The sequence below is a fragment of the Gymnoscopelus braueri genome, assembly GCF_963280865.1.
Source record: "Gymnoscopelus braueri genome assembly, chromosome: 11".
In the NCBI taxonomy this organism is placed as follows: domain Eukaryota; kingdom Metazoa; phylum Chordata; class Actinopteri; order Myctophiformes; family Myctophidae; genus Gymnoscopelus; species Gymnoscopelus braueri.
Genome location: NC_137613.1, coordinates 608618 through 623161, shown reverse-complemented (window position 1 = coordinate 623161; position 14544 = coordinate 608618). Strand labels below are relative to the sequence as shown.

The following is a 14544-nucleotide window of genomic DNA, read 5'->3' as shown; positions in this document are numbered from 1 at the left end:
TGTTTACATTCATACAATCACAGTCTGTGTGACCCCGTGACAGTCTGGCGCTTTCCCGTAGCTGAGCGGGTTTACCAAACACTCGCCCCAAAACACAATCACCCCGGGGAAAATCCGCCAGTATTCAACTGGTATTCCTAAACGTAACCTCAGGCAAGCGGTTTTTGGGGCGAGACTTCCGCTACCTTCTAGAATACCTTGAACTCTGAAAGACTACGCCCATTGACTACAACTCGAAATATGATTGGTTGCTTAAACTGTCAATCCACACCTAGGCTACTATTGAGCCGATGGACGGTGGTCATGCTAGAATCCCCACGATGGCGAATATTCTGCCCAGAGACTCTGTAGTAAAATTCTCTGATTGGCTGTTAATTTTTCCCAACACAAACACACTCAAATACACAGTGCATGGGGCAAAAACAAATAAAATAAGTATGGCGAGCGAAACAGTGCAGTTTAACAGATTAGCAACACAATAAAAAAAAAATTACTTGATAAAAAAAAAAAAATTATATCAAAAAAATATTTTATTTATAGAATTTTTATTTTCTTTCATCTGAGGATCCCAGGGCCTTCTCTGAATACCCTGAAGGTCCTGAAAATTCGCCACTGAATTACATGTAATAAAATACAGTATAACTATAGAATGTACAAGAATGACTGTTTTGATCAGAGTCTCACTGTTATCTCTATATCTACAGTACATACACAGTAGAGGAATTATATATTTTGTATTAAATAACATCAGATCATATTCATATCAAATCATGTCTAACTAGAAAAGTAAACTCCTCAGAGCGTTGGCACATCTCTGCCAGGCTGATATGCCAACTTCCATGTGTCCTTCCTGACAGCTGCACCCCACATGCTGCTGTCAGGACATGAGGACACAAGGACACAAGGACACAGAGGACACAAGGACACAAGGACACAAGGACACAGAGGACACAAGGACACAAGGACACAAGGACACAGAGGACACAGAGGACACAGAGGACAAAGAGGACACAAGGACACAGAGGACACAAGGACACAGAGGACACAGAGGACACAGAGGACACAAGGACACAGAGGACACAAGGACACAAGGACACAGAGGACACAGAGGACACAAGGACACAAGGACACAGAGGACACAGAGGACACAGAGGACACAAGGACACAGAGGACACAAGGACACAGAGGACACAGAGGACACAGAGGACACAGAGGACACAAGGACACAAGGACACAGAGGACACAAGGACACAGAGGACACAGAGGACACAGAGGACACAAGGACACAGAGGACACAAGGACACAGAGGACACAGAGGACACAGAGGACACAGAGGACACAAGGACACAGAGGACACAGAGGACACAGAGGACACAAGGACACAGAGGACACAAGGACACAGAGGACACAGAGGACACAAGGACACAAGGACACAGAGGACACAAGGACACAGAGGACACAGAGGACACAGAGGACACAGAGGACACAAGGACACAGAGGACACAAGGACACAGAGGACACAGAGGACACAGAGGACACAGAGGACACAAGGACACAGAGGACACAGAGGACACAGAGGACACAGAGGACACAAGGACACAGAGGACACAGAGGACACAAGGACACAAGGACACAGAGGACACAAGGACACAGAGGACACAAGGACACAGAGGACACAGAGGACACAAGGACACAAGGACACAGAGGACACAGAGGACACAGAGGACACAAGGACACAAGGACACAGACGACACAAGGACACAGAGGACACAAGGACACAGAGGACACAGAGGACACAAGGACACAAGGACACAGAGGACACAGAGGACACGAGGACACAGAGGACACAAGGACACAGAGGACACGAGGACACAGAGGACACAGAGGACACAGAGGACACAGAGGACACAAGGACACAAGGACACAAGGACACAGAGGACACAGAGGACACAAGGACACAGAGGACACAGAGGACACAGAGGACACAGAGGACACAAGGACACAGAGGACACAGAGGACACAAGGACACAAGGACACAGAGGACACAAGGACACAGAGGACACAGAGGACACAAGGACACAGAGGACACAAGGACACAAGGACACAGAGGACACAGAGGACACAAGGACACAGAGGACACAAGGACACAAGGACACAGAGGACACAAGGACACAAGGACACAGAGGACACAGAGGACACAAGGACACAGAGGACACAAGGACACAGAGGACACAGAGGACACAGAGGACACAAGGACACAGAGGACACAAGGACACAGAGGACACAGAGGACACGAGGACACGAGGACACGAGGACGCAGAGGACACGAGGACACGAGGACACAAGGACACAGAGGACACAGAGGACACAAGGACACAGAGGACACAGAGGACACATGGACACAGAGGACACAGAGGACACAGAGGACACAGAGGACACAAGGACACAAGGACACAGAGGACACAGAGGACACAGAGGACACAAGGACACAGAGGACACAAGGACACAGAGGACACAGAGGACACAAGGACACAGAGGACACAGAGGACACAGAGGACACAAGGACACAGAGGACACAGAGGACACAGAGGACACAAGGACACAGAGGACACAGAGGACACAAGGACACAGAGGACACAGAGGACACAAGGACACAGAGGACACAGAGGACACAGAGGACACAAGGACACAGAGGACACAAGGACACAGAGGACACAGAGGACACAAGGACACAGAGGACACAGAGGACACAGAGGACACAGAGGACACAAGGACACAGAGGACACAGAGGACACAGAGGACACAGAGGACACAAGGACACAGAGGACACAAGGACACAGAGGACACAGAGGACACAAGGACACAGAGGACACAAGGACACAGAGGACACAAGGACACAAGGACACAGAGGACACAGAGGACACAAGGACACAAGGACACAGAGGACACAAGGACACAGAGGACACAAGGACACAGAGGACACAGAGGACACAAGGACACAGAGGACACAGAGGACACGAGGACACAGAGGACACAAGGACACAGAGGACACGAGGACACAGAGGACACAAGGACACAAGGACACAGAGGACACAGAGGACACAAGGACACAGAGGACACAAGGACACAAGGACACAGAGGACACAGAGGACACAGAGGACACAGAGGACACAAGGACACAAGGACACAGAGGACACAAGGACACAAGGACACAGAGGACACAGAGGACACAAGGACACAAGGACACAGAGGACACAGAGGACACAGAGGACACGAGGACACAGAGGACACAGAGGACACAAGGACACAAGGACACAAGGACACAGAGGACACAGAGGACACAAGGACACAGAGGACACAGAGGACACATGGACACAGAGGACACAGAGGACACAAGGACACAGAGGACACAAGGACACAGAGGACACAGAGGACACAGAGGACACAGAGGACACAAGGACACAAGGACACAGAGGACACAGAGGACACAGAGGACACAAGGACACAGAGGACACAAGGACACAGAGGACACAGAGGACACAAGGACACAGAGGACACAAGGACACAGAGGACACAGAGGACACAGAGGACACAAGGACACAGAGGACACGAGGACGCAGAGGACACGAGGACACGAGGACACAAGGACACAGAGGACACAGAGGACACAGAGGACAGAAGGACACAGAGGACACAAGGACACAGAGGACACAGAGGACACAAGGACACAGAGGACACAAGGACACAGAGGACACAGAGGACACAGAGGACACAAGGACACAGAGGACACAGAGGACACAGAGGACACAGAGGACACAGAGGACACAGAGGACACGAGGACACGAGGACAGTGGACACGAGGACACAAGGACACAGAGGACACAGAGGACACAGAGGACACAAGGACACAAGGACACAAGGACACAAGGACACAGAGGACACAAGGACACAGAGGACACAAGGACACAAGGACACAAGGACACAGAGGACACAGAGGACACAGAGGACACAGAGGACACAAGGACACAAGGACACAAGGACACAGAGGACACAAGGACACATGGACAGTGGTGAAAACATAATCTCCAACCTCCCGGCCTGTCAGCCTGTCAGAGATAATTAGTACATCCAGCCTCCTATACAGCGTCACCACCAGGGTTCTCAAGAAACTACAGTTTGTACAAAACTGAGCCCGCCTGCTCACCAGAACCTGATCCAGAGACCACATCAGTCCAGTCCTCCATGAACCTCCACTGGCTCCCAGTAAACACACAATACACTTCAAAATACTGATCACTATGTACAAAGCCCTCAACAACCAGGCCCCCCGCTACCTCTCTGAACTCATCCAACGCCACGCCCCCCTCCTGCTCCCTTATAGGTCAGGTGATGTCAACCTCCTGGACTTCCTGGTCCCTAAGACACGCCCCCCTCCCGCTCCCTTATAGGTCAGGTGATGTCAACCTCCTGGACTTCCTGGTCCCTAAGACACGCCCCCCTCCCGCTCCCTTATAGGTCAGGTGATGCCAACCTCCTGGACATCCTGGTCCCTAAGACACGCCTCCTCCTGCTCCCTTATAGGTCAGGTGATGCCAACCTCCTGGACATCCTGGTCCCTAAGACACGCCCCCTCCTGCTCCCTTATAGGTCAGGTGATGACAACCTCCTGGACTTCCTGGTCCCTAAGACACGCCTCCTCCTGCTCCCTTATAGGTCAGGTGATGACAACCTCCTGGACTTCCTGGTCCCTAAGACACGCCCCCTCCTGCTCCCTTATAGGTCAGGTGATGTCAACCTCCTGGACTTCCTGGTCCCTAAGACACGCCCCCTCCTGCTCCCTTATAGGTCAGGTGATGTCAACCTCCTGGACTTCCTGGTCCCTAAGACACGCCCCCTCCTGCTCCCTTATAGGTCAGGTGATGTCAACCTCCTGGACATCCTGGTCCCTAAGACACGCCCCCTCCTGCTCCCTTATAGGTCAGGTGATGTCAACCTCCTGGACTTCCTGGTCCCTAAGACACGCCCCCTCCCGCTCCCTCAGGACAAATAAGTGAACTTGGGGTGACAGGGCCTTCTCGTGGCCCCGCCCCCTCCTTATGGAACTCACTCCCAGCTCACATCAGAGCTGCCCCCCCCCCCCCCCCCACCCTCACCACGTTTAAAACCACTCAAAGCCCACCTTTTCAGACTCGCATTCCCTACCTAACCCCCCCCCCCCTTTTTTACCTTTACTTCTATAGTTTTTAACTTTTTAATCAATTTTTTTTCCTAATAAAGTTGTTTTATTTTCTGTTTTGTAAAGCGACTTTGAGTATCAGAAAAGCGCTATATAAATTGTATGTATTATTATCATTATTACTATTTAACTTGACAAAGCAGAACATTAAGCTGCACTTCCATCTACCCCTATAAATGAAGCTGAGAGAATCATCACTTCTCCATCCAGTTTGCTGTTTGTGAACATAACATATTCATTCATCTTCCATCCCACTGCCCAGAGAATACACAGCTCCTGTCTTCATAGTAACCAGGCTGTCCACTGTCCCAGAACCTGTAGAGAAAACAAAATGTGGTATTTTAACCTCATCCACTGAGTCATTCACATTCAGTGACTTTGATATAATTATATTAGAACAACTAATAAAATGTCTCACTGTGTTGTCAGTGGAGTTCCATCCATCCATGTCCATTTGCCACCAGTCGTTTCCAGACCAATCCAATATCTTCCCCAAACGCTCAATCCTCTGATGAATTCCTGATCATTGGACAATGATTGAACCGTAATTAGTTTTCTCCAATACATTCAGGTTTTTACTATAATCATGGAATTACATACAATATGCATCTATGTGGATGATGGACACAGGCTGGGCAGTGGGCATGCACGCACACACACGCACGCACGCACGCACGCACGCACGTACACACACACACACACACACACACACACACACACACACACACACACACACACACACACACACACACACACACACACACACACACACACACACACACACACTAACCTGTTCTTCTTCACTGGTAATGATCACCAGATCAGCTCCTTTCTTCTCACACTGATCTCTACTTTCATCCCAGGTTTTCTTTTCATTTTCAGACGTAGATCTGTAATAACAGCTGCATCCAAACTTCTTCCATCCACTGGGACACGACTTGTCTAAACATTAAACACAAGTTTTATTGATTCAATGCACTTATAATCATTCTAATACGTACTGTAATTATAATAGGGATAGTAGTACTAGTGATATACTAAAACTGAGTAAGAAATGACCTGAATAATGTTAGCAGAATGATAATATTTTATGTTTATTAACCAAAATATGATGAAGGTGATAAACCAACAATTATGAAGGTTTACTGAAAATGTTTACCACTACATGGCTGACAATAATTAAAATATCAATAATTATACACTAATTAAATTCCTTCCTAATTGTGTATGACCTCTCTCAGTCTCACCTGCTGTCTCTCTCTTAAGCTGCTTTACTTCTCTTTGTAGCTGCTCTCTCTCCATGGTCAGATTGTTGTTGTTCATCTCCAACTGTTTTTTCTCCACAGTCAGGTGTTCATAATTGGTCAGAAGCAGATCTCTCTCCATGGTCAGGTTGATCTATTTCGACCTCACTCTGACCGTCACTACGGTCATAACAATGAATGATGCCCTCATCTTCTACCTATTATCGAGACTAAATACCAACATAGTCATGCCCACATGACCCGAGGAGGCGGTCTCACCTTATAACTATGCCCGGTGAGAGCGGCTCCGCCTCTTTGCCTCTCTCGCCTCATTGAAGAGACCTGCACGGTAGGTGAGTATCCGTTTGAGATATAATATACCTATATTGAATAAACTGCTTTGCTTGTGCTGGTAGTTTTTCGCGCTCGCTGCTTGAAACCCGTACACTTCGGTGCAGGTGCCCTCGCGTCCCTGTGGGTTGCGGTGTAGCGTTGTAGAATAACCTACGGTGCTTGTTGTTGCTAAAAGCTAGGGTAACACGCTGTTGTTACTTGTTTTGTTTGTGCCTTCAGGGTTTCCTTTCAGGTACGTTGTTTTTGGAGTTCTGCTTTGCGGACCGGCCGTGATTCGGCTTACTTTATTTATTTATTTTTATAGTACTATACCCGTCGCGCTGTTCGCAGCTGCTTGGGTTACTGTATAACTCTCCATCCAGGTTGGTGGTGTAGTTTCTTTTCATTTTTGACTCCCTGTGTGTTTCAAGCATTCACAGTTATTCATTCTGTTCCCTTGTGCGTCCACGTGCGTTGTAGTATTATTTCACGTTGCTGTTTGCAAGTGTTCATTTATAAAAAGTAGTGTGTAGGTGCCGTAGGCAGGTGGATGGTTGGTGGACACCTCTGTGGTCTCTGCAAACAGGGCCACAGGTTCAAGTCCAGCCTAGGCACTGAAGCCAATACTCATCGATGAACAGTTAACCCCTGTAACAGAACCTAAACTGTGTGTTTCTAAAGACCGCTGTTCGCAGCAGGGTTTTTTTTTTCTTCCCTCTCTCGTACGTTCGCGTGCAGTGAGTAGGTGATTTATATATTTTTCTGCATATTGCTGGCCTGGTACTAAGCTGTTCGCAGCAGGTGGGCTTTTTTCTTCCCTCTCGTACGTTCGCGTGCAGTGAGTAGGTGTTTATTTATTGCATATTGCGGCCCTTATACTGCGCTGTTCGCAGCTGGTGGGGTTTTCTTCTGTCCCCTTTGTACGTTCGCGTACTGTGAGGCGTTGGGGCTACTATGGCTCCCCAGGTCTGGCCGCTATGGACCCCCGTGATGGCCACCGAGAGTGTCCCACTTTTTTGGGCAGGGCTCATGTGATACAAGATGTTGATGACCCATGTGAGGCTGCACTTGATTTGCTCTATGCCGAGAGGGTTCGGCGTGCGGGGCATGGGGGGGCCCCCCCTGTTCAGGGGCCAGTGCATGGGCATACTGGCAAGCATTCCCGAAAACGCCATCGGCGTCACTCAGGTGACCGGGGTCATGGGAGGCCTCGTGAGCGTACCTCTGCCAAGCGTCCTGCTCACTCCCCGGAGGTTGGGGAGCCGCAGGAGGCCGCTCAGATGCAGATTTTGGCGGCTATTCAGTCTCTTTCGGAGCGGATGGGGAGGTTTGAAGCTGAGCGCTCCTCAACTGCGATGTCGCATGAGACTGTGTCCCTGCAGGCGTCTCCCTTCAGGGGGGAGCCTTTCCCAGGGGAGGATCCCGATGTGCTCTTGATCTATGCACCTGGTTCCCTAACTGGCTGCGGTCCGAATTCGGACCAGGCTTCGGTCTCAGACAGCACCAGGTCCGCTCCGGACGTGTCTGCTGGTGATGTGCTGGTGTCGCACGTGTTGACAGCAGCAAATATAATGGGTATACGTGCTCCAGCCCCAAGCCCCGCCCCTCTGGGGAGTATCTGGGATGGGGTGTCCCGGGCTCGTTCATCCCCTGCTGTTCCAGAAGCAGAGGGGTACTCGGATATGCTGAGGACAGGATGGACAACTCCTACCAGTTCCTCATTTTTCAATGCTGGTTGCAGGGGCCTGGCAAAGATGGCTTATTCTCCTGAGTCCGGCTTAGGGGATATGCCACCAGTCGAGCATGGCATGGCCGCATTAACCGCTCTGGGCCCTGACCGGGTCACTGCTAACCCGCGTTGCCCCAGAAAGGAGTGCGAGAAGACTGATCGTCTGGTGTGTCGCACCTATAATTCGGCTACTCGTGCAGCACGCTCGGGGAACGTGTTGGCTATCCTCTTGGCTGCTATACGCAAGACGACCGGTGCGGCGGACCACGACACCAGAAACTTGATAGATTCTGCCTTGTCGGTCCATTCTCAGCTCACACGGGACATCGGTGCTGCTATGGCATCAGCCATGATGTCTCGTCGCCAGGTCTGGCTGGCTCAGACGCCCCTCCCTGAGAACATCAGGAAGGAGCTGCTCAATCTGCCAGTTGTGCCGGGCCGGGTGTTCCATCAGGACTCTCAGGCGGTCCTGGATAGGGCCGAGCGCTCTTTTCAGACACGGGAGACTTTCCGCCGGCCTGTCTCCTCCAGACTTGGACCTGGGGTTGCACAGCATGCACGTCAGGGCCCATGGCCTCGTCAAGGGGCCTGGGGGCGTGGAAGGCGCCAGGATAGGGGGTTTCAGGCCTCCAGTACGGCACCTCAGCAGCAGCAATCTCGCCGGCAACAGGGCTTTCAGTCCCGGGCTGGTTCCAGAGGTGGGCCTCGAGGGCGTCGCCCCAACAGGGGCACAGGGCGCCAGGGGGGCACTGCATGAAGCTTTGGGGCCGGCCGTCGAACGTCTCTCCCGGCTTTGCTTGGACAGCTGGGTAGAGCGTACATCAGACCCCTGGGTGCTGGATACAGTTTCCAGGGGCTACGAACTCCAATTTCGACGGCGTCCCCCCCCATTTTTAAGGGTCCGGACAACCATGGTCAGGGACCCTGTCCAAGTTTCCATACTGGCGGAGGAGGTTTCCACCCTGCTGCAGAAGGGAGCAATTACAAAGGTGAGTTCAACCGATCGGCAAGCAGGGTTTTAGTCAACATATTTTCTGGTGCCGAAAAAAGACGGCGGGTATCGTCCCGTCCTGGATCTCAGGCGGCTGAACGAATACATGAAGGTTCTGCCTTTCAAGATGTTGCAGACCAAGCACATCCTTCAATCCATTGATCAGGGGGAGTGGTTCGCCACTCTCGACCTAAAGGACGCGTACTTTCACGTCCGCATCTGGCCGGGCCACAGGCCCTTTCTCCGTTTCGCCTTTCAGGGGCAAGCGTACCAGTTCAGGGTACTTCCATTTGGCCTTTCGTTGGCACCAAGAGTGTTCACGAGGGTTGCGGCGGCCGCTCTATACCCTCTTCAACTTTCTGGCCTGAAGCTCCTTCCTTACCTCGACGACTGGCTGGTCGTTGCACCATCTCGCAGCCAGGTCATGGCGGACACAGAGCATGTGATGGCTCATGTCCAGTCTTTGGGGTTCAGAGTGAATCTGAAGAAGAGCAACCTCGAACCCAGGCAGCAGACAGGGTTTCTCGGTTTGTGTCTCAATTCTGTGACCATGGTGGCCTCTCTGTCTCCCGAGAGGGTTCTGCGGATCCATACACTCCTACGCCATTTCCGTCTCGGCAGGCGTGTCGAGATGGTTCTTGTCCAGCGGCTGTTGGGGATGATCGCATCAGCCACAGCCGTCATTCCACTTGGCCTTCTCAGGGCCCGACCTCTCCAGAGGTGGCTGAATTCCTTCCGTCTCGATCCCAAGCGAGACAGGCATGTGAAGCTTGTGGTTACAAGGTCTTGCCTGCAGGCTCTACGCCCGTGGAGGGGCAGGGCAATGCTGGCACGTGGAGTCCCACTACAGAACCTCCCCTTCAGGAGGACCGTGGTGACGACAGATGCCTCCTTGGCTGGTTGGGGAGCTGTATGGGAGGGCAGGACGGCGAGAGGTCTGTGGTCACCTCCCTGGACGTCCGAGCACATCAATGTGTTGGAGCTGAGGGCTGTCCACCTTGCCCTCAGGGCTCTCCTCCCCTTCGTCCGCGACAAGCATGTCTTAGTCAGGACAGACAACACTTCGGCTGTCTACCACATCAATCACCAAGGGGGCACGAAGTCGCTTCGTGGCCTACAGGTGTCTCAGGAGCTCCTGTTGTGGGCCGCGCCTCGCTTGGCTTCGCTCAGGGCGATTTATATGCCGGGAGTGGTGAACAGGGCGGCAGACCTTCTGTCCAGGGCCGGCCCCCTTCCCGGGGAGTGGAGACTTCACCCACAGGTGGTTTCTCGGTTATGGGCTCGCTTCGGCGTGGCCCAAGCCGACCTATTTGCCTCTTGAGAGAACGCTCACTGCGAGCTATGGTTCTCCCTGGCTGGCCAGGAGGGGCCCTTGGGCCTGGATGCTCTGTCAGAAGAGTGGCCGGACGGCTTGTTATACGCTTTTCCTCCACTGCCCCTGATCCCTCAGGTGCTACATTGGGTGAGACTGGGGTGCTACAGGGTTCTGCTGATCGCACCCCGGTGGCCAGGGAGACATTGGTTTCCAGACCTTCTTCGGCTGGTTCAGGGGTCCCCATGGCCTCTATCAGCCATAGCAGACCTCTTGTCCCAGACAGAGGGTCAGATTTGGCACCCCAAGCCGGCGACTCTGCAGCTCTGGGCCTGGCCTCTCCTGAGCCCCTCTCTCAGGGGCTAGATGAGGCCGTTCTTGACACTATCCGTAATGCCAGGGCACCATCCACCCGTGCCAATTACGACCATAAGTGGAAGTGTTTCTCTTCCTGGTGTTTAGCCAATCAGGCAGATCCTGTCACCTGCAATATTTCCCTTGTCCTCCATTTCCTCCAGTCCCTCCTGGATACTGACAGGGCCGCTAGCACCATCAAGGTGTATTCCGCTGCTATTTCCTTCTATCACAAGAAGGTGGATGGACTAACAGTTGGTAGGCATAATTTTGTCACTCAGTTTATGAAAGGTGTTCATCGGCTACGCCCCGGACGGGTTTTAAGGGCTCCCTCTTGGGATCTCCCTCTTGTTCTACGGTCCTTGACCAGGACCCCGTATGAGCCGATGGATCAGTCTGATCTGAGATCCCTGTCTCGTAAGACGGCACTCCTTTTGGCTCTCTGTTCTGCTAAGCACGTCAGTGAACTACATGCTTTGTCAGTCAGTCAAGACTGCATGAGGTGGAAGGCTAGTGGCACGGGGGTGTCGCTGTGGCCTAACCCTGCATGCTTGCCCAAGGTAATAAATCCACAAACGGTAAACCAGGTACTGGAGTTGGCAGCATTTCACTCTGCTCTGGATCTCCAGGACGGTGCGGAGGACCTTTCCACGCTGTGTCCAGTTCGAGCGTTACGCTCTTATGTTGACCCGCACACGGGCCCTACGGGGCACAGGCACGCAGCTGTTCATCTGCTATGGCGGCAAGAGGTTGGGGCTCCCCTTGTCCAAGCGACGGCTGTCACATTGGCTCGTGGACGCAATCTCTGCGGCTTATGTCGATCTAGGCCAGCCAATCCCTGGGAATGTGGGGGGGCTCACTCCACAAGGGCGGTGGCCACTTCCTGAGCTGCGCTGAAGGGCGTGTCTATGGCAGAAATGTGTGCAGCAGCTTCATGGACTGTGCCTTGCACGTTTGCAAGGTTCTACAGGCTGAACGTGGCATCCCAGATGTCTTTGGGTTCCACGGTGTTGCTTGCAGCTGCCCACCGGGATGGTGATGGGGCTGGGTCCCCTGTTCCTCGCGACCCGGTTGGTATTAGTCATCCATTGTTATGACCGTAGTGACGGTCAGAGTGAGGTGGAAATAGATCGCAAGTTATGGCTATAACTATGGATCTATGAGACCGAACGATGACCGTCACTATCTCCTGTCGCTCGGAACGTTGAGGCGTTCGAGGCTGGAGGCGGAGCCGCTCTCACCGGGCATGGTTATAAGGTGAGACCGCCTCCTCGGGTCATGTGGGCATGACTATGTTGGTATTTAGTCTCGATAATAGGTAGAAGATGAGGGCATCATTCATTGTTATGACCGTAGTGACGGTCATCGTTCTGTCTCATATATCCATAGTTATAGCCATAACTTGCGTTATATTTGGTCAGAAGCATGGTCAGGTTCTTCAGTAACTGGTCATTGGCTGGGTTACCTGCAAAGGACAAAAAACGTGTTTTTTGAAAACTAAAAACAGTTTTCAAGCTTTTAGCTTAGTTTTTAGTTATTGAAATTCATTCTTAAGCTTGAATAATGTGGATAATAATGAATTTTTATAAGATCAACAATAATGTCATTGTTGATCTTTGCATTTTCCATTTCTATTTCAAAACACAGTAAGTCTATATTAAAGTGCACATACTATATGAAGTGCTATATAAATCAATTTAATTTGACTTGCTATAGCGCACGGCATGGTTGATATGAGTTTAGGGTGGAACATGAGTAACTTTACACATTTATGGATTGACATGCATGTACTATTTATGTCACAGGGACTAATCCCCAATCCAACCCTTGACCCTTGAGCGCCAAGCAGGGGTTCCAGGGGTCCCATTTATATTGTCATCACAATATAAATGGGACCCCCCAGCAGGGGTCCCATTTATATTGTCATAGTATGACCCTGCTGAGGGATTGAACCCTAACCTCCCAGTCTCAAGGCGGACACTCTAACCACAAGGCCACTGAGCTGCCCATAGGGGGCACTATACATGCGGGTCCTCATACAGTATAGTTGCAACCCACGACTTATACAGCCCAGGCTAGGCAACTCAGCCTGGCAGAGATATGTACTCCACAGAGCGGCCCTTTCTAGTTGCTACTGTTCATGAAGTCAAGCATTTATGTTGAAAAGGAGCTTTGAGAAAATAAAACGCAATATTCCTGATCAGGTGTTTTTATGTGAATAGATTAAAGTCATTTTTACATTACAGTCATTTAGCAGACGCTTTTATCCAAAGCAACTTACAATAAGTGCATTCAACATAGTAGGGAACGAAAACTACTAATCACCAGAAGTCTTAAGTGCATTTTCTGCAAAAACAAGCAACCAAGAGTATACCTAGCGCTAAAGTAAAAGTGCAATATATCAGCTACCTATGTCCTTAAACAGATGAGACAAAATAGCTAAATCAAATGAGCAGGAGCTAAAACAAATAATTGTATCGACTAAACAAGATCCAATAAAACAATACAACAATAAAACAAGCGTTCGTACAACTAGTTAACAACAAGTAGGCCAGGTAAAGAGGAAGGGTAGTGTTTCCTGAAGAGGTGGGTTTTCAGTCTGCGGCGAAAGATGGGCAGTGACTCTGCTGTCCTGACATCAGTGGGAAGTTCATTCCACCACTGTGGGGCCAGAACAGAAAAAAGTTGTGACCGTGTGGATCGGCCAGAAGGACCCTTGAGTGACGAGGCAATCAGTCGCCCCGAGGTGGCAGACCGAAGTGGTCGGGCAGGGGTGTAAGCATCGACCATAGCCCGGAGGTAAGAAGGAGCTGTTCCTTTCACTGCCCTATAGGCTAGCACCAGGGTTTTAAACTGGATGCGAGCCGCTACGGGGAGCCAGTGTAGAGAACGGAGAAGGATAGTTGTGTGGGAGAACTTGGGGCGGTTGAACACCAGACGAGCCACAGCTTTCTGAACAAGCTCCAGAGGTCTGATGGCAGATGCCGGAGCACCAGCGAGGAGGGAGTTGCAGTAGTCCAGGCGGGAGATGACAAGAGCCTGGATGAGCACCTGGGCTGCCTTCTCCGTGAGGAAGGGGCGAATCCTCCTGATGTTGTAGAGGAGGAATCTGCAGGACCGTGTCACTGATGTGATGTTTGCCGAGAACGACAGTTGATCGTCCAGGGTCACACCCAGATTCTTCGCAGTCCGAGTTGCTGTCACCACAGCATTATCAATGGTGATTGATATGTGATGGCCATGTCTCGGTGCGGGCAGCCCTTCCCCGGGAGGAACATCAGCTCGGTCTTGTCCAACAAGCATAACACAGTACTAGGGAACCTGCAGACTATTATTTAAAAAAAA

General features: G+C 51.2%; 1 protein-coding gene across 1 annotated transcript; it reads right to left on the bottom strand.

Moving 5' to 3' along the window:
• Positions 1-5440: 5440 nt before the first annotated feature.
• LOC308095250 (C-type lectin domain family 4 member C-like) lies at positions 5441-6554 on the bottom strand. The gene is made up of 4 exons (XM_080442234.1): positions 6484-6554; positions 6027-6178; positions 5655-5755; positions 5441-5551 (listed from the first exon to the last, which is right to left on the bottom strand). Exons 1-4 carry the CDS (start codon positions 6536-6538, stop codon positions 5476-5478), a joined length of 384 nt encoding a protein of 127 aa, XP_080298360.1. The 5' UTR covers positions 6539-6554; the 3' UTR covers positions 5441-5475.
• Positions 6555-14544: the final 7990 nt, after the last annotated feature.

Excerpts from the sequence above, each read along its gene's own strand:
- LOC308095250 (XM_080442234.1), bottom strand. The coding sequence starts at position 6,538 with ATGGAGAGAGAGCAGCTACAAAGAGAAGTAAAGCAGCTTAAGAGAGAG. Across the intron at positions 6,179-6,483 it reads GCTTAAGAGAGAGACAGCAG|ACAAGTCGTGTCCCAGTGGA; the intron begins GTGAGACTGAGA and ends TTTAATGTTTAG. Across the intron at positions 5,552-5,654 it reads GGAACTCCACTGACAACACA|GTTCTGGGACAGTGGACAGC; the intron begins GTGAGACATTTT and ends TTTTCTCTACAG.